At 38.6% G+C, this 21303-nt stretch overlaps 1 protein-coding gene across 1 annotated transcript in view; it reads right to left on the bottom strand.

Annotated features, from left to right (window-relative positions):
* Positions 1–4826: 4826 nt before the first annotated feature.
* Positions 4827–21303, bottom strand: part of LOC107569371 (death-inducer obliterator 1-like) — a 37093-nt gene continuing 20616 nt past the window's right edge. Inside the window, exons 6-16 of the mRNA XM_016255453.1 lie at positions 18659–18833; positions 15114–15462; positions 13797–13956; positions 13621–13689; positions 13403–13546; positions 11234–11372; positions 10634–11108; positions 10377–10518; positions 10151–10240; positions 9808–10003; positions 4827–9723 (exon numbers count right to left, since the gene is read on the bottom strand). Of these exons, the coding sequence (XP_016110939.1) occupies positions 5945–9723; positions 9808–10003; positions 10151–10240; positions 10377–10518; positions 10634–11108; positions 11234–11372; positions 13403–13546; positions 13621–13689; positions 13797–13956; positions 15114–15462; positions 18659–18833 (5718 nt within the window). The 3' untranslated portion in view covers positions 4827–5944. The remainder of the gene's footprint in view (positions 9724–9807; positions 10004–10150; positions 10241–10376; positions 10519–10633; positions 11109–11233; positions 11373–13402; positions 13547–13620; positions 13690–13796; positions 13957–15113; positions 15463–18658; positions 18834–21303) is intronic.

Raw genomic sequence — 21303 nt, 5'->3', positions numbered from 1 at the left:
AATTTGTGTGTTACTGCCCTGAGCAATAACAACTGCTCAGGAGCGTGCAAAATGAGCAATTCGCTCACAACGGATGGATCCACTGGGAATGAGGCGGATATGATGAGAGACAAGGAACAAGACAATGGAATGGAGAATGAGCAAAGACAAATTCAAAGAAGAGGATCAGAAAGAAGAGGAGAGAGACAAGTGCATGAACAACATAAGGAATATGCAAAGGAAGCGACAATGACTGTAAACGTGTCAGAGGTGGATGGAGGAAAGGCGGAAGATGTGATCAACGCTTTAATCGCAAAGGTGGGAGTTACTAAAATATTGGCAGTACGACCCAGATTAAATAAGGAATTTGAAATAACTTTGGAAAATGAGAATGTTTGTGAGAGCTTAAAAGAAGGACTAACAATCAAAGGAACTGTTTGTGAAATTAGGAGTTTACACGCAAGAGAGTGCGTTGTTTCGTTTATGCATCTGCCGGCTTACACAACTGATGAAGAAATCATTAGAAAGCTGAATGCATGGGGTGTGTCGGTGGCATCAGGGATCAAAAGGAGATACTATCCAGGCACGAGTATTACAGATGGGACTCGCTATGTGAGGGTTAAATTTCCTAAGGAAGTTGTATCACTCCCGTACAGCACGAGGTTTGAAACAGAGGAAGGGGCACAGTATTTTAAAATTATACATGATCGACAGATAAAGATATGCAGGCTCTGCATGGGCCCTGGACATGTAATGAAGGACTGCTCTGAATTCAAGTGTCGTGACTGTGGAGAGTTGGGTCTTTTCGCAAGAGAGTGCGATGCAGTGAGATGTCCTGACTGTAGGAAAGTACTCATAAAATGTGAGTGCTGGATGGAGTCCTACAATGTGACAGAGAATGATGCAGAAACAGAGGAAACACGAAACGTAGAGGAGCCAGAGGAGGAACAAACAGAATTAATGGAGGGAGAGGAAGGAGAACAAGTAGAAGAGGATGTGGAGAATGATGTGGAAATAGAAAAAGAAGGTGGAAGTCTGGGGAGTAAAGAGGAGGAACAAGACCTATCAGACAGTCAGGAAGAAGAGGAAGAGATGGAGGGGGAAAGAAGGGAGGACAATAAAAAAGACTGGGAAAAAGTGTCAATAACAAGAAGATGACTGTTAAAGGTAAAGCCTAACGGTGATGTGAAAGAAGGGGGTTTGGGATTACAAGATCCAGAATTAAAGAAAAATAGCTTTAGAGTTAAAGCAGTGAGACGGTATTTAAATGAGGAACATCAGGCACAATGGAAAAAGATTATGAAGTTGTTTTTAAACAAATATGGAAATATGAATATTGGATCAGATATTTTATGGATGAAACTGAAGCAAAACTTGATGATTAGAATCCCAGAGTTTTATATAGAAGCCTTGGAAGCATGGGGAGAATTCAAAATAAATGTTTGTATAAAGCCGGAGAGGAGAGAAGAGATTCTAAATCAACCATTGTTTTTAAATGATAATGTCTTATATGAAGGGAAAGAATTGTATTTTAAACAATGGATTAATGCTGGTTTTAAGAGAGTGAAATATATAAAATATGAAGTAAAAGAAGGTTTTTTGCCATTTCAAGCCATTGTGGATGAGGTGAAAGAGGTTGAAGATGATGTAAATGTGAAAAGTTTAGAAAAGCAATATGAACAGGTAAAAGAAGCAATCCCTAAACGATGGATAAAGAAAATTGAGGAAGATAAGGGAAATGAAGGGGGGAAAATTAAGATGTTTATAAAAGACAAAGGAGAAAATGTTTCTTTTAATCAATGTTTAGTGAAAGAATTTAATGTGTTTTTTAGGAATTTTACAGTCCGGGGCATTTTTTATTTTATTTTATTCTTACAATGGATGGATTAATGGTTAACGACAGAGGACCGGCTGGAGAGACACGAATGGAAAACGACACTGGACTAGGCGGAGAGACACGATCGGCAAATGAAAAGAAAGAATTTTTTAATGTTTTAAGAAATATCGTAAACAAGTATAAGGAAATAATCATGATAGGGGATTTTAACACAGTTTTTAGTAAACAAGACATGGCAGAAGGGATGGTTTTTAAAACTGACACGGGGAGAAAAGAATTAAAAGCTTTAATGGGAGAAAATAATATCATCGATGTGTGGAGAGAAAGAAATGAAAAGAAAAAAGAATTTTCAAGGAGGCAAATAGTGGGGCAGTTTGTGTGCGAAACAAGAATTGACTTTAGAATTTTATGTACGAGAAATGTGGAGAATTTTATGGAAAAGATGAAGTATGAAGAAACCAGTTTTAGCGATCACAAGTTTTTATTTTTGTTTTTTTAAGTAGACTGGAGTAAAGTGCAAAGAGGGCCGGGAGTCTGGATTTTAAATACAGAGGTTTTGAAGAATGAAGATTATGTTTTAAGTATAAAGGAGATCATTGAAAAGGAAAAAGGAAATGAAATGTATAATGAGGATAAGCGGATATGGTGGGAGAATGTGAAATATCTGGTAAAAAGGTTTACAATAATGTATTGCAATTTAATTAATAAATGTAAGAACAATAAGGAAAGAGAGCTAAGACAAAACTTAAATAAGGAACTGGATAAGGCAGAAAAAAGCATAGAGAACATAAAAGAAATAGAAGGTAGACTGAAGGAAATGGAAGAGGAGAAGTATGAAGCTGCAAGATTAAGAAGCAAAGCAAAATATACAGTGGAGGGGGAGAAGTGCACAACGTTTTTCTTTGATCTAGAGAAAAGTATATTGCAATTTAATTAATAAATGTAAGAACAATAAGGAAAGAGAGCTAAGACAAAACTTAAATAAGGAACTGGATAAGGCAGAAAAAAGCATAGAGAACATAAAAGAAATAGAAGGTAGACTGAAGGAAATGGAAGAGGAGAAGTATGAAGCTGCAAGATTAAGAAGCAAAGCAAAATATACAGTGGAGGGGGAGAAGTGCACAAAGTTTTTCTTTGATCTAGAGAAAAGTAGAGGAAAAGCAGAAATGATTAAAGAAATAAGGGGCAAAAATGGGATAATAGTCGAGGAAAATGAGGACATTTTGGAAGAAATAAAATCATACTATGAGAACTTATTCTGTACAGAGGGTAAAAAAAGGAGAATATATATACATACACACACACACACACACACACATACATATATATATATATATATTATATATGTGAGTGTGTGTTTGTGCATATATATATATATACATATATATATATTATATATACATATACATACATACATACATGCATACATATATGCATGTACAGTATGTATGGTGTTCCAGTTTAATGTACTGAAATGGGTTCCAGGACAGTCTAAAAAAATTAAAAGTTCAGTACTATATGAAAAAACATCAGATTAATGATCTGAAAAATATACAGTTGGTGTAATATCTTTATCTTAAATGGTGTTCAAGTTTCATGGATATAAACGGGTTTAGTACTGTCAAAAAAATTATAATCTGAAAAACGAATCTTGTGCATTATAGTGAATCATATTTAGAGATTTTTTCAGTTGGTTTGATACATTTATCTCAAACGGTGTCAGAGTTTAATTAATTTAAGTGGGTACAGTATATAAAACATAAAAAATATGGTTTCAGTACTGTATAAAAAAGCAATAAAGGCATAATCTGAAAAACCAAGCCTTGAGCATTATAGGGAATAATATTCTGAATATTTGAAAGTTGCTTTGATACCTTTATCTCAAACTGTGTCAGATTTTAATTGATTTAAGTGGGTACAGAATAATAAACATGACAAATATGGTTTCAGTAGTGTATATAAAAACAGTAAAGGCATAATCTGGAAAACCAAGACTTGTGCATTATAGAGAATAATATTCTGAATATTTTACAGTTGGTTTTATACATTTATCTCAAATGGTATCAGAGTTTAATTAATTTAAGTGGGTACAGTATATAAAACATGACAAATATTGATTCAGTACTGTATATAAAAACAGTAAAGGCATAATTTTTTTGGTTTAGTAGTGTATACTATTTGCAGTCTGTGCGTTTCTCTTCGCGAGACACGAATATCTTTTGTGAAGCCTATAATGAATTCAAGCACAATATTGAACGGAGAAAAAAATATTTATAATTTTTAATTAAATGGGCTGTAAAAAATGTGAATGTTCAAATATTTAAGGCACAGTTGTTGCATTACAACCTAGGCCGTTATCATTTGCTTATGGAAACAATGTTAATTCGCATATGCCTTTGGCCGGGTCTGCATTTATAGCCACACCTAAAGCAACAATAGATAGTTTACCTCAGATCTTGAAAATAAATTAACAAACATGCGTGTTAAAACCGCTAACTCAAAGTGAACCAACAAGCACAGTCCATAACAAAGATGGCATCAGTCACTCTGTACTTTTAATAACGTTAAAAAGGTTTAATATTTATGAATTAGATTATAAACCTGTCCATTTCGTTGGGAGTGCAGTGCGCTTCTGAATGGCTGTGATTTTTGAGTGATTGTCGCGTCGCGTCTGGCGTGGACAGACATGTCGCGTCGCGTCTGGTGTGGACAGACATGTCGCATTGCGTGTAGTTGGGACACGGTGTTAAGCCGCCTTTCCACTGTCTCCAACACTTGGATACGATTGTGGCAAAAATGTGAAAATGTTATCATTTATTCATCTACTGCCATTCCATAACAGAATGTTATGTGTATGTGTTATTTCTTCTGTGGAACATTAAGACTTGAAAAATGTCTGGGGTTTTTTTATACAATAGAAGACAAGGGGTTACAATGTTGCTTGATTCCCAGTGTTTTACTAAATATATTCTTTTGTGTTCTGCAGAAGAAGAAAAAACATACAGTATTGGAACCAAGCAAGGGCAAGTAAATTATGTTTTAATTTTGGGGAGACACAATTAGAGACCATGAAGGGCACTGGTCAGGTTTTGTAGTACAGTTGTTTAATAAATGAAATCAGTGGACATTCCAAAAGATTCCATCTTTCATCTTTTGAGATTCTGAATTACTTACAAATGTACATTTAGAACATTACATAAAAATCTATGAACAAAAGTACACTGATATTTATAGTTCATGAGAACTTTTTGTCATTGCAATATAATGTTTACAAACTTTTCTCAGTAGTTAACATGACCATGTCCTGCTTCCAAAAAACAAAACAAAAAAATTCAGTAATCAACTTAAAATAATTAAGTTGGTATGGCAGGATGAACAAACCTTCAGTCTTTCAAGAAAATTCAAACTGATTTATCAAAAACTGCTTCCTTGCTTCACTTTCCCAAACAATGAAAACACACACATATACACACGCACTCCCACACGCACGCATACAAACTCACACACATGCACACACACACACACACACACACACACGCTCGCACGCACACGCGCACACAGTGAACTGGCGTATAACAAGGTCTATTTATGCTTGAACTTGCAAATATTAATTTAAACCTTCATAGGGGTTGCCTTGCTCCTTTATTCCATCCATTCTAATTCTGAACATTCTGCAAACTGAAGTCTATCTGTATTACAATTGTGCAGCACCCCATAGTTTAAATCTTGACTACTCAACCAAACACTGCAAGACCTGCTCCTATTATTTCTATATAGTGCTCTTGCGTTTCCTCTATATTAAAAAAAAAAAAGATTTTCAATGAATCAATCTTCTCTTCATCACATTTTCCTTTGTTGTGTAGACTGTCTCCAAATATTTGCCATTTTTTTCATCTCTACATCTACCTCTGCCTCTTCGTCCTCTTGACCGTCTGCATGCTTGTCTATGACTAATGTCCTGAACACTTGGTTCTTCCTGTCTACTTTCACACTCAACTCTTTGTTCCTCCTGAATTACACTTTTTAAGGTTATCACTTTGCAGAAGTTTAAAACAGTTACTAATGCTTGGCTTCTCTTCATGAATACAGCATCCACTAGCATCCTTTGCGACATGACCTTGTCTTATGTCAAGTAGTCCCTGTGACATATTCATTGTGAGAGTTTTGTCCGTGTCCCCGAGAAAGGTTCTGCCTAATCGGACCCCCGGGAGGAGTGGGGAGTAGTGGACCTGATAGACGTAAAGGGCGTATATTAGTCTGTCTGAGCCCCAAATGCTGATGCTGTGGTTTTGTAAAATGAGTGGGGATGGTAGTGGAATGGTCGGGAAAATCAGATGAATGGGTTTCATTATGATCATCAAAACCATCACAGTTTTGAGGTGAAGGTCTTCTCCGTCTATGTAAATCAAGAGAGGGTTCTCTTTGGCCCAAAAACTGTTGTGGTGAATCAAAGCGAGGTCCCCTTACTTGTGCATTATTTTTATGATCCCTGGCATAAAATGGGCCCACAATGCCTCTTCTTCGTCCTCTGAATCTTTGAAGCACTCTTGGTTGACCCTTGATTTCAGTATACTGCTGTCCTTCAAACCGGCTATGCGTTGCCCCATGTGCCGTGTCCTGAGAGTGTGATGGAGCCGGTCTTGAAAAACCTGTGTGTATTCGGTCTTCTGCTTCCTCTGCAAATGTTTGGTGGCAGTCAGGGCTATGTAGCTCACAAATATCTTGTGCATAACCACTTGGATTAGCAAAATGAGGCATATGAGATTTACTGGTCGGGGTTGTGTGTGAGCCTCTGGCGTCAATCGGTCTCTCCGTTGGCCCTTCAACATTGGGAATGCTCATTTGTTTAGATGAATTTATTAGATGCGTTCTATCATGCATTACCTGATGCGAACCCCTGTGACTACCCCTACCTCGCCTAAAAGAACGCTGTCTTAGAGATGGGTCTTTTGATCCAATGGGTCGAGCAGGTCCCGGACTCTCAAACATCTCTTCTGTAAATGGTCCACTGGGTTGAGGATCTTTAGTCGGGCCTTCGTACCTCACAAACCCTGAGGATTGGCCCCTAGGTCCAAAGTTCGTAGAACTACCAGAATTACCATCCCTAGGCTGAGAAAATTCAGGACTTCTCCATTTCATTACAGAAGGACGCTCTCTCAAAGGCTTCCACTTATCAAAGGTGGAAAGGTGAAAGTGCTCTCTAGGATTAGGAGGTCTGAAATTGCCCTTGTGCACTGGAGGAGGCCCTAATAGTGACTCTCTTTGCTGAAACTGGACAGATTCATCCTCATGAAAATTCTGCCCTTGTTTATAAGATGTGTATTTTTTGTGACATAATCCAGCGGTTTCAGGTTCTTCAAAGTTGCATTCGTGTAAGTGGTCAGGCGTGGGTTGCTGACTTTGATAAACCTGATCGGTCGCTTCCACTGGAAACCTTCTGAGCCTGTGGTTTGGATGTTTTTGGTGAACACATTTGTCTGTGGAGAATTCTTCCTGTTTGTGAGATACATAAGGTTGATTGTTGTTGTCTCCATCATGCACAAATTTTCCTCTTTTATTTTGAGGCAGTTCTCTGGAATATAATTGATCGGTGTCAGATTGTGATGAATTTCTATATTGTAAACGGAAAGCTCTTTGAGGGTAATCTCCTGAATGTAATTGGTCTGTCTCATTATGTGAATAATTTGGCCTTTGCATCGATGGCATGTTTTTCTTTTGATCAATCTGGCCAGACTCAGAAAAACGATCTGTTTGGTTATGTGGTGGCTGGATATCATGGTGAAAAACGTCTGTCTGAATCCCAGATGGCTGTAACGCTGGTGAATCTCTGTGTAAAGGCAAGTCAGTAGCACCATGGGCCAGACAGCGTGTAGGCAGTAGTGCTCCTTGATTAGAAGAGTCAGTTTGGTTCGGGGGCAAATTCTCCCTCTTCATTTCAGACAGTACTGAAAGTGGCTGATTTTTGTCAATTGACTTATTTAACAGAGGCTGTGAAGAACCCTCCGCAGGATTTTGGAAAGTCTGAAGTCCCTGGTTTCGATCAGCCTCATGTTTTGTATTTGGAGGAGCACCTTTCTGAACTTCTGCCAAACGCTTGTCTTTGCCATTAGCAGCCTCCCCCTCCACTTTAACACTCTGTCCTGATGTATACGCAGATTGAATGCTATCACTGTCTGGCACCTGGCCAGATTCATGTTGTGAAGATCTAGTGATATGCTCTGATAGGTCAGTCTTGCGTGACTGGTCACTGTCGTCATGTGAAGATTTGTCTCTCCGGCTTGACTGTGAGACGGGGGAATAATGACGCCTCATCCGATACCGTGGGGGTGAAGATGAGTCTCTGTGTTGGTGATAATGCCTTTTCCTTGATGTTGTCACTCCTTTTTTGTCACTGTAACATCCTGCAGAGTGTTTACTTCGATGGTGTTTGTCTGAGACCTCCTTTGAGGAACTAACTGTACGCAATGCTCTTGAAGACGCCCCGTCTTGATGGTGTGACCCGTGTTCGTGCCATGACCTCCTCCTCGATGACCTATATGTGCTCAGTGTGGACCTTCTACTGTCTTGATTTTTGTGGGTGTACCCTGAGTGTGAGCATTTAGTGCTCTTTTGTTGTGCACTTTTAGTGTCTGGTGATCCTTCTTTGGGCATCGCTTTATCAGAAGCTAATTTCTCTTTCTTTGTGGTAAAAGATTTGTTCAGGACTACATTCGTGGCTTCCTCCGTGTTTAATAATTTCTCTGCACTTTCTTTATCTATTGCCTCACATTCAGTATCATCAAATGGCATATCCTGGCTTGTGTTTCGACAGATCCGTGGATCCCTATTCTGATGAATTATCTGACAGTAGGGTATGTTTTCTATGCTTTCCTCTTCATCCCTATCAAAGTGTGTTGGTGACATCAGAGCTTTAGAAACAGAGAAATGGGCCATGGAAACACCAATTGCTTCCTTCTGTAGGCGTAGAGTTTCTGTCTGTTCTTCTAACTGTCTTTTCTGTTCCTCTATCTGCCTATTCAGCTCTTCTAGGATTTTTTGCTGCTCAGAGAATGTTGTAACTGAGGTGTTATCCTTGTAATGTGACATGTTATTTTCACAGAAGGTGGATTTGTGAGGTATAGCATTACTTGTGAGGTAACTTTGCATCTCCTCAAACATCGTCTCGTCCTCTGGATCATAAGCTATATCACTGGTAACTGTAGAGGTCTCTTCCATGTGTTTAGCCTCTGATGCTTTCGGTGTATTATTTCTGACAGTATCACCAACTGCACTGTACTCTTCCTCAGGGTCGTATGGTCTATCATCATCATCATCATCAGCCACTGCAGATGGACCTTTAGGTTCCAAAACTGGACTGAAAGAACCCATGGCCCCATTAGAGCATGCCGGATCATACTCCTCAGGATCGTAAGGCCTGTCATCACCCAATATCATTGCATCATCATCTTTGCAAGTCTGTTGACAAATCTGAACCGTATCTGTTAATGAGCTTATCTTACACTCTGTGACTTCTGAGGGTTGTTTCTTTTGCCCAAATAATGTGTTAAGGATGGTCTGAAGTGGGGTGGTACTGGATGGGCCCACAGTGACAGATGGGGTAGGATTTGACACGCTGGGGAGAGAAGATGGGGCACATAGAGAGCTGGCAGAGCATGACGAGTCTGGTAACCCAACTGAAGGTAAGGATCCAGCAGGATTTGAGTCAAGGAAGATGTCAGCATCACCAGCCTTTATGCTATGTTGTCCAGGATCATTTAGTGAGGTAGGGTTGCTGGTTCCCTTCCCATCTGAACACATCAAGGACCTAGAATTCTTTTCACCAACATCTTGTGGCAATCCCTCGGGACGCTTCGGCTTTTGACAGACTGCTAGCCCTATTAGGAGATTAGGGTGATTCTGTTCAAGCCCTAAGAGAAGTCATACCATAAAACAGGTTAAAATCATTATAGTCTGATGTCAGAACCGATCAGTGCAATCTGTGCGTGGTATACCTGGTCCCTCTATGGGAAGAAGCACCGCAGGGATGGACTGCTTTGTACTCAGAGGAATGAGGTAAAGATCTTTGATGTGTTTACAAATATTAGAAACAACCCCGAATCTCCTACGACTGTTGAAATATGAAAACAGAGAGACATATGCAACCTCTTCCTCTTCAGATGATGGATGGAACCGGATTAATGACAGCTCCTGCATTCAAAGAAATAGTGCAAATATATTTTACTTTACTAAGGGCATTTACCTAAATAATGTGCATTTAATATAATATATATATATATATATATATATATATATATATCAGAATTATTAATAATAAATTCGAAGTCACGGTTTTACCTTTGCCTCTGATGTCCTTATCAAATCAACATATTCCCACACAGTTTGAGGTAATATCCTTCCTCCTATGTGTATAGTGTCTGGTAAGTCCTGAACAGAGAAAATGCACATATTTAACACCCACTAACCACATTCACACCTCCTCCATATACAGCATAATTAATAAAAACAAGGAAGAAATTTTTTTTTTTTTAAACTTTCATTTAGTTAAGCTTAAAAGACCAACCTCTTTTAGCAAGTTAGGAGAGCCAGAAATCAAGTATCCCTTTGTGACAAATTTGGCCACAGTTGGCATGTTAAGAAAGCCTTTCCATAAAATGCTCTGTTTAGATAAAAACAGTTTTGTTCCTTTATCACAATCTGCCAGCCTTGAAAGAGAGAGAAACACCATTAGAATTAATAAAATATGTGCCATATAAGTATCAACAATTACTTGTATTGGTTTAAGGTTGAAATGACATACAAAACACTGTCTGCATGCACCTTGTCATTGAGCCATATGAAGTGTCCAGAGAAGCTGGCGGAGGTTTCATGAGGATTGATTTTGGCATAGGAGCAGGCAAAGGTACGGACACATGTGGTGGAAGCGTCTCTTTCAGAGATTCTGGTGCGTTCTTCACAGGGTGCGGATGCTGCTGTGGGATTGAGGCAGACTCTGAGACAGCAGACGATGGCGGAGCTTGTCGGTATTGTGCTGTACGGGGGTCTCTTCTTGAGATGGACACCATGGGAACTGAAGGTATCAACACAGGAGAGAAATCTGCTGAGGGTATCTGTGAGTTTAGGTCCTCCTCGCTGGGAGAAGCAGGGGACTCGAATATATCAGAGTCCAGCGCTGGTGGATCCAACGCTTCATCGATCACGTGAACAACCCCTGAAGAGTTCTCCTTTTCTGTCTCATCTTTTGTCATTGTCATCTTGGGTTTCTTGGTTTCAGGATCATCAGTGGATACTTGGCCTGCAGGTAGGAAATTAATATGCAACTAATTATACTGTATACAAATTATAATTGCATAACTTTATAACTATTTTTACAATTTCTTAAATTTCCAGGTTTTTCCAAAGTATTTCAGAAGGTCATACCTGTACATATCCTGCAATTAAGGTCAAAGAGATGGCGCTTATGTTCTGCTGTAGTCTCCTTCAGCATGCAGCTGTTCACATCTGGAGCACCTAAGCTTATTTCCTTCGCCTGAGACAGCTTCAGAGACGATTTCTCCTCCTGAGGATAGACAAGATGCTTGATCGCTCAGAGAATAACAAAAAAAACAGGTTTCATAGAAAGAGAACGATGTGCGCCGAATGAGTCGCTGTAGAAATCAAATACTTCAATGGTTGTGGACTTGTGGACAGAACACTTGTGTTCTGGTTCATTTAGTCCTGACCAAAATAGAAAATTATGCATTTAGTCCTGGTTCATGGTGTCATTTTTAACACAGGACCTAAAGATACCAAACCAAACCAAAAACAAAAGAGTGAGGTTCACAACCTGACTGGACAGATTTTATATTTTGTCACTGAACAAATAACTCCAATGCTGTGTGCTGGGCTAAAAGTGCTCATTGTATGTCTGTACATATGGTGGTATTTTTACCTGCCGAGAACTCACAAAAAGGTCATAAAATGTGTAAAGTTGTTTAAACTGCATCAGGAATTCAATTCCACATACAAATGAATATCTGCTGCAGGAGATGGCAATTTCAACGACTGTACCAAACTGTAATAGGCTCGTCTCAGCTCCTATGACAAGAAGGGAATGTTTTTGGTCCATGCTGCTTTCGTATTTCAGTCGAACTGCACCAGAGTTTGTTTGGAAGTGGACCAAGACCCACCGTTTCAAGGGGTCTCGGCTCACTCGTTTGGATGGAAGCATTCACACTTATTCAAATCGTATCTACCCTGCCAGTGTGAACACACCTTAAGACTGTGTGACCCAGCTGTGTGGATGATCTGCAATGTGTGTTAACGCTGTCTATAATCCAGCTAGAGAGAAGTAAATCAATGATCAAGGTTATGATTCCTTTAAACTAGTGCTGTCAATCGATTAAAAAAATTAATGAATTAATCACACATTTTTTTCTGAAATTAATTGCTATTAATCCCACCTAACACTAGAGTTTTTAAAAATCCTTTTACAGTGCAATAATTTCACATTCAATCTCCAAATTAATGTACAAACAACATAGTATATTATTCATATTTGTATAATGACATCTTTTTTTTTATGACTGAAGGCAAGTATGTTTCACTGACACTAATACTACTGATGTCTCTATGAAATAGTTTCCCCCCTAATATTTAACCAGTGACTAGCCATTCAACATTACAGCATAACTGAGAGCTATCAATTTGAACATTTATTAGACTACTTAAAATAACTTAATTTCTGTGAATTTAAACCCATTATAATAAATGTCATAATTAGCTACTTGTGCCCTTCAGCAAGTAGGAAATATACAGAAATTGAATAAAGTTATCAAACACTAAATTTTAAATTAAATATAGATGAATCCTCAAAGGTTATTGATTTCCTCTTTTTTCTTTTGTTGCTTGATTAATAGTCATCACAGCAGCTGGTTATTAGGTTATTTGTCTGCTTTAAGAGCTGCTGCTGCTGAACATGACACACATCTCTGGACCTTTTCTGACCCTCCTCAGCTCTTAAAGTCTCTGTAATGAGCGGAGGAGTTAGATTAGGGAGACAGTGCTGCTGCTCCAGGACAGATCTGAAACCCACTGCATTTCAGAGACATGCTCTTAAATCTGACTCGTATTTAACAAAATACTTACATGCATGCACAGTTTTAAGGCAGCTTTTATTGCCTTTTTGGTAACTTCATGACTTCACTGACAACATAACTATGACACTGCATGCTCGTCATTTCTTTCTCGCTTTGATATGAAATGATACAGGCTACAGCGCGCACTGCATCTGTGCGTGCAACTGAACGAGCACGAGCTATGAGCGCAGCTGCTTTTCTGGTGCTGAGGTGAAGTAGGAGTGTGTGTCTGAAAAGTCTCCCATTTTAAGTGGTCGTAAAGATGTTCTGCGTCTAAATAATTGTATAATCTAAATGCAATTCTTGTCAAGAAAAGAGACAGAAGCAGCAGTTGTGAGTTGGGTGGTGAACCCTAGCTCCGCCCCGCATTAAACTAAAACATGAATCGCCTGCGTTAATGCGTTCATTTTGCCAGCACTACTTTAAACAATAAAAAAAAAAGTAATTTGTAAGAAACGAAGCATCATCTCACTGAAGGAGTGGTTGTGCTCAGTGACGGCGTGGTCTCTACACTCGTCACTTTCTCAGGAGGAGCAGCTGGCTCTTCCACATCCTCAGATAAAAGGGACGATGGCTTCTTCATTGAGATCTGTAGCAGTGGATCAGCAGCGGATTCCTGTCAAAAAACAGTCAAGAACTGAAATGCTATACATTGACTTGACATGAGTTTGTGACGTCACAGTACTTTACCTCCTGCTGACTCAACTGAATGAGCTTCACTGAAGGCATGTTTCCTTTCAAAACCTGATGACACAGTTCCTGAAAACAATAAACCATCAGAATAAATTCATGACTCCACACATTACAAAAACATTTAAAGAGAATAATTGTGTACACCGTAAATTTACAAAACAAATAATAATAACCTTGTTTTTGTGATCTTGCAAGGTGAGGACGAGATCCTGGTATTTATTCTTATACTCCTCATCTGTTGTGTAACACATGTTGAACATTTCTTTCTCCATGCCCACAGCCATCTTTTCAATTTCACTCTCAGAAATCTTCAAATCATCACTCTGACTGAACCTGATGAAGAAAATGACAGGATTATAAATAATAGCTGTTAGCGGCAGCACACAAATGGTAAAATATGGCCTGAATACAGAATATTTTAGGCAAAGTGGTCTATAAAACCATAAGCATAATTACTTATAATGCAATAAAACTGATTTGAACTTGATCAATATGTGACGCTGCCATCACATGGATATTGCATCGTCCACATTGATATTATAGTATTGTCATAATATGACACACTAAGATATTTCAAAGCATTATTCTAAATGATGTCTGAAACTTTGTATTACTAGCAATACTATCGACTAGAATTGTTTTTATTGCCTCTTAATGATAAATCGCTTGTTGTATTCCTCATTTGTACGTCACTCTGGATAAAAGCATCTGCTAAATGAATAAATGTAGATACAACCTCAGATCCTTTCAATTTGCATACAACCTGCCCAAACACACGGGCCTGGATGGTTCTAGCAATCCGGCAGACTTTGATTAGCAGGTTCAGCTCGGTTTATTTAGGACTGGAGCTGAACTCCAGAAGCTTTTTATTTTCATTTTACAAAACAAAATTCTAAATTGTCGACATTCAATTTGGCCGACATAGGAACATTAGGTATCATTCAACTCCGTATGCCTCACAAAATAAATAAAAAGATCAGTCTCATGATGTTAGGCCAAACTAATATGAAGCAAAGAGTTCCATATTTCTTGACCAGAAGGTGGCACTATACTAAAGTTACTTTAATTCATTCACAAAAGTGCCGTCAACCTTACATTCTGTTTGGTGTGCGCAGTGTTAAATTTGTTGCAGCTTTATACAAGAATGCTTTGGTCTTTCAGATAACTTTCTATGACTTTTGTCAACATGATCTATCCATGATTTGAGCCAGATTTAGTGAAGACCTAATGAACGATCGAGGAGTTTGAAAGAATGATCCATTTGGCATTAGCTCTGGAATCAGAAATAAAACGTTTAGCTGTTGGTGACATTAAAAGTTCAAGATTTGTATAACTACTCTGTGTATGATTCTATAGACTCCACAAGAAGACAAATGATGACGGCTTGCATTCTGTCTCTTCGCACCTTTGGTGCTCGATCACTAATAAACATCTGTTGCAGGATTGTTTGTTTGAAGTGTTTAAATGAAGACGAGGTAGCTTCCTCTGACCTTCTGAACAGAACTGTACTCAGCGAGCGGCGAATGTTTTGTCTCATCAGGAGAGGACTGGCGTGAGGGGCCGCAGCGGGCTCCTCTGCCCAGGGGCCGCAGGGAACCACTTCTGGGGGTTTGCTGGACTCAGAGGGCTTTTTAGGGAACGGTAAAGGGCTTTTACTGAGAGCCCCTTTCAGAAGCTCCAGTCGTGGAGAGCCTGGCATGGTTTTCTTTGCTCTTCCTGGAGTGGACTTCTTAATTAGCGGGGCTGCAGGAGTTTTTTCAGAAGAGGAAATGTTCAGAGTCAAATCTGAAGGTTGGCTCTGTGGTGTACTAGTATTGCACTCAACTTCATCTTTAACGGCTGAAAGAAAGAATAAAGAGAAGGATACAATGATTTAAAACACCAGAAGAATATAGAAAAAAACAGTAGTTCACATGCAGCGTTCACATCATCTAAATGAACCCAAAAGTGCTAGTGTGAAAGCATTAGGCCTGCACAACATTGGAAAAACCCGACATTGACATTTTATTTTTCTGCAATATGAAAAATTACAGCAATTTTTTACCAGATGACTTTATGAACAGCTGTATTGCAGTACAGAAAATATTTTAAAAAGCTGAACATTTAATTTTTATTCTGAAGTTGTATGTGTGTATGTTTACAGGTTTTCTATTCTGGTGGGGACTTAAACCTGAATACACAGACTCATGGGGACTCGTGTCACGGTGGGGACCTAAATTGAGGTCTCCATGGGTACAGAAGCTCATAAATCATTCAGAATGAGTTTTTTTGAGATTGTAAAAATGCACAAAGTTTTCTGTGAGGGGTAGGTTTAGGGGTAGGGTTGGTGTAGGCGACAGAAAATACAGTTTGTACAGTACAAAAACCATTACGCCTATGGAGAGTCCCTACAAGTATAGTGCACCAGACAGTGTGAGTGTGTGTGTGTGATCCTTTTAGCTCTGCAAGAAAAACAGAGAAACTTTTTTGGGGTGTTCATACTTGGGTTTACTTATTACAAGAACCAACTTTAACTTTATTCAGTTCCACTTGGATTTTCATAGGCCACATTCTCACTGTTTTCAACCAGTTTAATCTGACTATAAAATAAGTGTCATGATTTTATTGTGATTATTGTTTATAATATTGAGATTATTGTGATATGAAACATTAAAAATAAGAAACATTCTAATAATAATAGTCAAATAAAAAGAATATACTTTACTGTAAAACTACAATACAAATGTCTTAATTTATTAATTTAATATTTATTCAGTGAATCTCAGCTCTGTGTGTTCATGCAGACCATGATATCAGTGTCTCAGAACAGCTCCATTCACAGTAAATGAATCAAACCATTTCATGGGTGGGGATTATTCGAATTATGAAAGGGCATGCAAAATACACCCTTTTCATGAAAGATTGAAACTTAACACATTTAACATACACAAGTTTCGGGAAGGTCCGTTTTTTTAAATGTACAAATTACTCAATATACTCATATATGTATGATTTACAAGTTTTATGAATGGAGGCCAATTTTGTTTTTCCACAATTTTTTTTTTTTTTTTTTAAATAACACTGCTCTGGGTGTGTTCACAGTGTGTGTGAGTGTGTTTGTGTGAATGTGAGTGTGTGTGTGTGTGTGTGAGTGAGAGTGAGTGTTTATGTGTGTGTTCACTACTGCATGCACTTGGATGGGTGAAATGCAGAGCACAAACTCCGAGTATGGGACACCACACTTGGCCACTCGTCACTTTACTTTCACTTTACAGTACATTTTGCTATTTTCACTTGTTTGGACACTGTACTGATACTTAAACTGATATTTTAGTATAATGAAGTTGAATATTTTGGTAGTGTACGTGTTGGCAATGAAATTAGTTACATTATTTGTAGCTGAATAAATATTCAATGTCTTCATCTTACTTGACTTAATGTTGTCAAAACTAGCGTTGGATACCAGAGGTATTGACATTTTTACTTAAGCTAGGTTTGCTGTGGTATTAGAATATGCAATATGCATATTGTGCTAGCCAGAAGAAGGCCCACTTGTAGACACTATGAGAAAGAGACACAAATTCCACTGACCCTTGTTTCTGGATGATGAAATATAGCTTTTTTTTTTATTCTTTAGATGGAGCCTATGGATAAAAATCATATCAACAAATCTGAACCTTTGAGCTTCAATGAAAAGCACATGGCAGTGAGAAGTGTGTAGTGTAATATAGAGTTGTTTCTTCCACCCCCTTGTCCACAGACTGGACACTCACGCGGGTCGCCAGATTGAGGACATGCTTCAGCAATCAAATTGGCAATGGAAGGTGATGAGTTTTAAGTCAGTGAGTTCGTTTATCTACATTTTAATATTCCTCTGGTCAGAGATTTTTAGATGGATGCAGAGGCTTTTTAGGTAGAGTATAATCTGCAATCTCTGGCCCAGTTCATTTGCTGGCTTCCATAGCTACAGTACACCAGTACACCATTTACTGTGTCAACTTGACAAGCCGGGGTGTTGAAATTTTATTGGGTAAACTGGAAGTGGGCGGAGTCACAGACCAAAACAAAAACAGACATGCTGACACGGAACGCATATTTCAAAATAGAATAAACGGCTGTAGCATTGTTTTTCAGAGAAGCATGTGTGTGAACTTAGCATGTTTCCTAAATATCAACAGACAAAATGATGGTATTTTTACGCTTTAGTACAGTCCAAAAAAAACAGAGCACCTTTAAAAGAAATAAACTTGGGCTCAAAAGTTACCTGAAAGTAAAAAGCAGACCTTAAAAATAAATGACCACCCTAAATTTTAGTTACCCTCAGACCATCAAATATACAGAAGATTTTTTTCCCATAATCCACAATAACGCTTTCTCCAGTGGAAAATTTCTCTCCTGATTTAGACGAGATGACAGTTTAAAGTTAAAAACCAACTTAATTTGTTTCTTACAAACATGCAGCTTTTGTCTTCTCCAGATGTTAAAAAACTAAAAAACGTTTAATTCCCAATACTGATGTTGCGTAATCATCTGTGTATTTGATTGAGTGTATTCCAATTGTTATTTGAGTTAAAGATTTTAAAGGGATAGTTCGCTCAGAAATTAAAACTGTCATTTACTCACCCTCAAGTTGTTCCAAACCTGCATGAATGCCTTTCTTCTGTTGAACACAAAAGGTGATATTTTGAAGAATGTGGCTGGGCAAACAGCTGGGGACCAGAAACTCTTTGGATTCCCACATTCTTCAAAATCATTTCTGGGTGAACTATCCCTTTAAAGCCTTAAAACCCACATAGTATTGCAAATGTCAGCCTGCACAGACTCCTTCTCCTCATGTCTGCAGTTTGACTGTTCCTCCTTCGGCTGCATAAGATAACACATTATTATAATTTCTTGGGTCCGGAAAGAGTCGGTGAGTACAATTTCTTTTCTCAGTTAACGAAACACTTAACATTACCACGTGTGTTGTCAGATTAACCATATTTGGTTAAAGAATGTGCATGTAACGCACTCACAGAGAGAGATTGTGTCTGTGAGGACAGTATATGATACATACTGGGTTTGTACTCTGGAGCAGGACTGGATGGTGTGGCTGATTGTACAGGCTCAATGACTGTAGCGGAGCACACTGACTCTTCATCCAGTTCTTGCTTGCTCACACGCTCCTCCTGTGCCGGCGTCTTATTGATCTTCACCTTGAAAAGCTTTGCAAGAAATGATCGTTTCTCGCTCTGAAATGTGAAAGCATAAGAGTGAACTAAGTACACAGCTACAGTAACAAACACTGAATTGATCCAAAATGTGATGTGATTCCACAACCTAATCAGTGTTTTATTTCATGCTGGGTTTTTTTTACATTTAAATGTATGACATTTTCTTGCCAATGACCTGATGACTGACACACTGCACTATTCATATATATTTATAAAAGAGGAGCATGCCAAGGCAAGCATGGCTGAGATTGGTTGTCCACTCTTTCGTGGAGATAATCTGCACTGTTCAGATGTGTGTAGCTCCAGCAAACCATTCGCACAACCGCTGCGCTTACAAGCTAACTTTTGGTTGCACTAAAGTTAGGTGCATTTCACTTCGGTCACGCTGCGTGACCATGCATGACCGCTTGCAGTTTATTCTGCATTTGCTACTCTTAGCTTTCAGAAAAAGTAAAGAAAACATTTATAACAATAATGTACAAGTCGGTCAATATTCAAACACACAATGGCATTCATGGAGTCTGTAAAGCCTCCTGTAAATCTGTTATTCAAAGTCTGATATAAAACCTTTAAGCTAAAACACTTTTAAAAAAATTAGATTTGGGGTGGGAATCACAGGGTACCTCATGATACGATACATGGCTCATGATACTGATAATATCATGATACAGCAATTCTGCGATAATCGATATATTGCTAGACAATCCTATAATTATCACGATATCGGTTTATGAAAACTAAATGCCTTTGAAAAGGTTAAGTGCATGTTCTCTCTCTTCATTCAAGTCCAAACTGCTGAAAAGTCTGCAAAAATAAATATTCTCTCATTTACTCACTCTCAAGTTGTTTTAAACCTGAATGAGTTTCTTTCTTCTGTTGAATATAAAAGTTATTTTGAAGAATGTGGGTAATCAAACGGTTGCTGGTCCCCAGTGACTTCCATAGCATTTTTCCTCCTCCTATCAAAGTTAATGGGGACCAGCAACTTTTTCTGGGTTTTTCCTGCATTGAAATTGTTTTGGTGGCCGAAGCCTTTTTTGATCGGTTAATGTGATTTATGAGTGCTGTAAATGACTGCTGCACTTGTGATAGCGCTAATGTTAACGGAGGGAGAGAAAGAGCAGAAAGCCCCTTAAAAAACCCTGATCTGTCCAACACTGAAGACCATCTCAGACCCAGGAAAAACCCTGCCGGAATGGCGTCTTTCAGCCAGGTTTCCGTGAAACACAGAGCAGCAGAGTTTGAAAAATCTTTATTTGTCCGGGAGAGCAGAAGAAGTTCGTCCGTTTTGTTGGGTAAAGAGCGGAGGTTCGCCAGATGGATGCTAGGCAACGGCGTTCTGAATCCGCGCTGTCTGAGCTTCACGAGCGCGCCGGCTCGCTTCCCCCGTCTGCGCGTCCTGAAGCGCTTGATCAGCGCCACAGCTCCCCCGACAACAATGTCCAGCAAAACATCCGAATAGAATTAAAATTTTGGGGTGAGCTATCCCTTTAATGACAAGCGGCAGCATGTTTAGTACAATTAGTCTGCGGTCACTTTAAGAGCTGCACGCATCTGATATACGATTTACTTTCACTTTAGACATAGCCACCTGTGTTTATATGTAAACCTTGTATGTTTTTGACAGTATTAGTGCAATGAGACGTGAAAGATAACTCAGTCCAGTAATCAGGGGCTGTTTGTGAGGCTTTTTAGTGTGTGCACTCTTTTCATGTGTACGCGTTCAGAGAAAGGGCATGTCAGAACAGCACATGAATGAAATGTTTAACCGGCAAGCTTTAAAGCACATGCAAATAATGCAGTTCTTGCATACAGTGTACTCTGTCGATTTGGTTTGTCCCATCGATGGTATGAAAGCCGAAGTGGGTTCAGGCATCTATAATTTTACTCGCACTGCTGTCTGCCATCCTATTAAAAACCTATTTTCTTAGGCTAGTTAACTTATGTTCACGCTTCCCTCATTCATGTGTTGAGCAACACCTTGAGAAGCCATGAAGTAGCGACGCTGCAAGCAGGGAAATCTATTTAGAGAGCCTTATCTTAATTAAAATATCGATATTTGGTGCCAGTGTATCGATTCTCGTATCGCATGGAGGGAGATAACGATATACTTCCATATCGATATTTTGTCCCACTCCTAATTTACATGATATAATCAAAGAAATAAGTTTGATTAATCATGTTACATTCAAGAAATTGTTAACCCTTTTTAGAAGTTCACATAAGAATGGAAAATTTCACTCTTCACCGGGGAACCAGACAAAGAAGTGCACTCTCACCTTTATTTGCCATTTGCATACAACCAGTTGCTGCAGCAATACAGTAAAACAATAGAATTAAAGAAATACAAGATATCGAAACAAAACGTCTCTATTATTATGTTGAATGGACACCTTACAATTCACTACATCAAATCTTCAAAATGATTAATATACTCTTAAAAATGTCAGATTACACAAACTGCAATAAATCAATTTGCAACTGATCT

The sequence above is a fragment of the Sinocyclocheilus grahami genome, unplaced genomic scaffold (genome assembly GCF_001515645.1).
Source record: "Sinocyclocheilus grahami isolate Dianchi unplaced genomic scaffold, SAMN03320097.WGS_v1.1 scaffold1340.1, whole genome shotgun sequence".
In the NCBI taxonomy this organism is placed as follows: Eukaryota; Metazoa; Chordata; class Actinopteri; order Cypriniformes; family Cyprinidae; genus Sinocyclocheilus; species Sinocyclocheilus grahami.
Note: the sequence above shows the minus strand (reverse complement) of the source record. Positions and strands in the feature narration are given on the sequence as shown.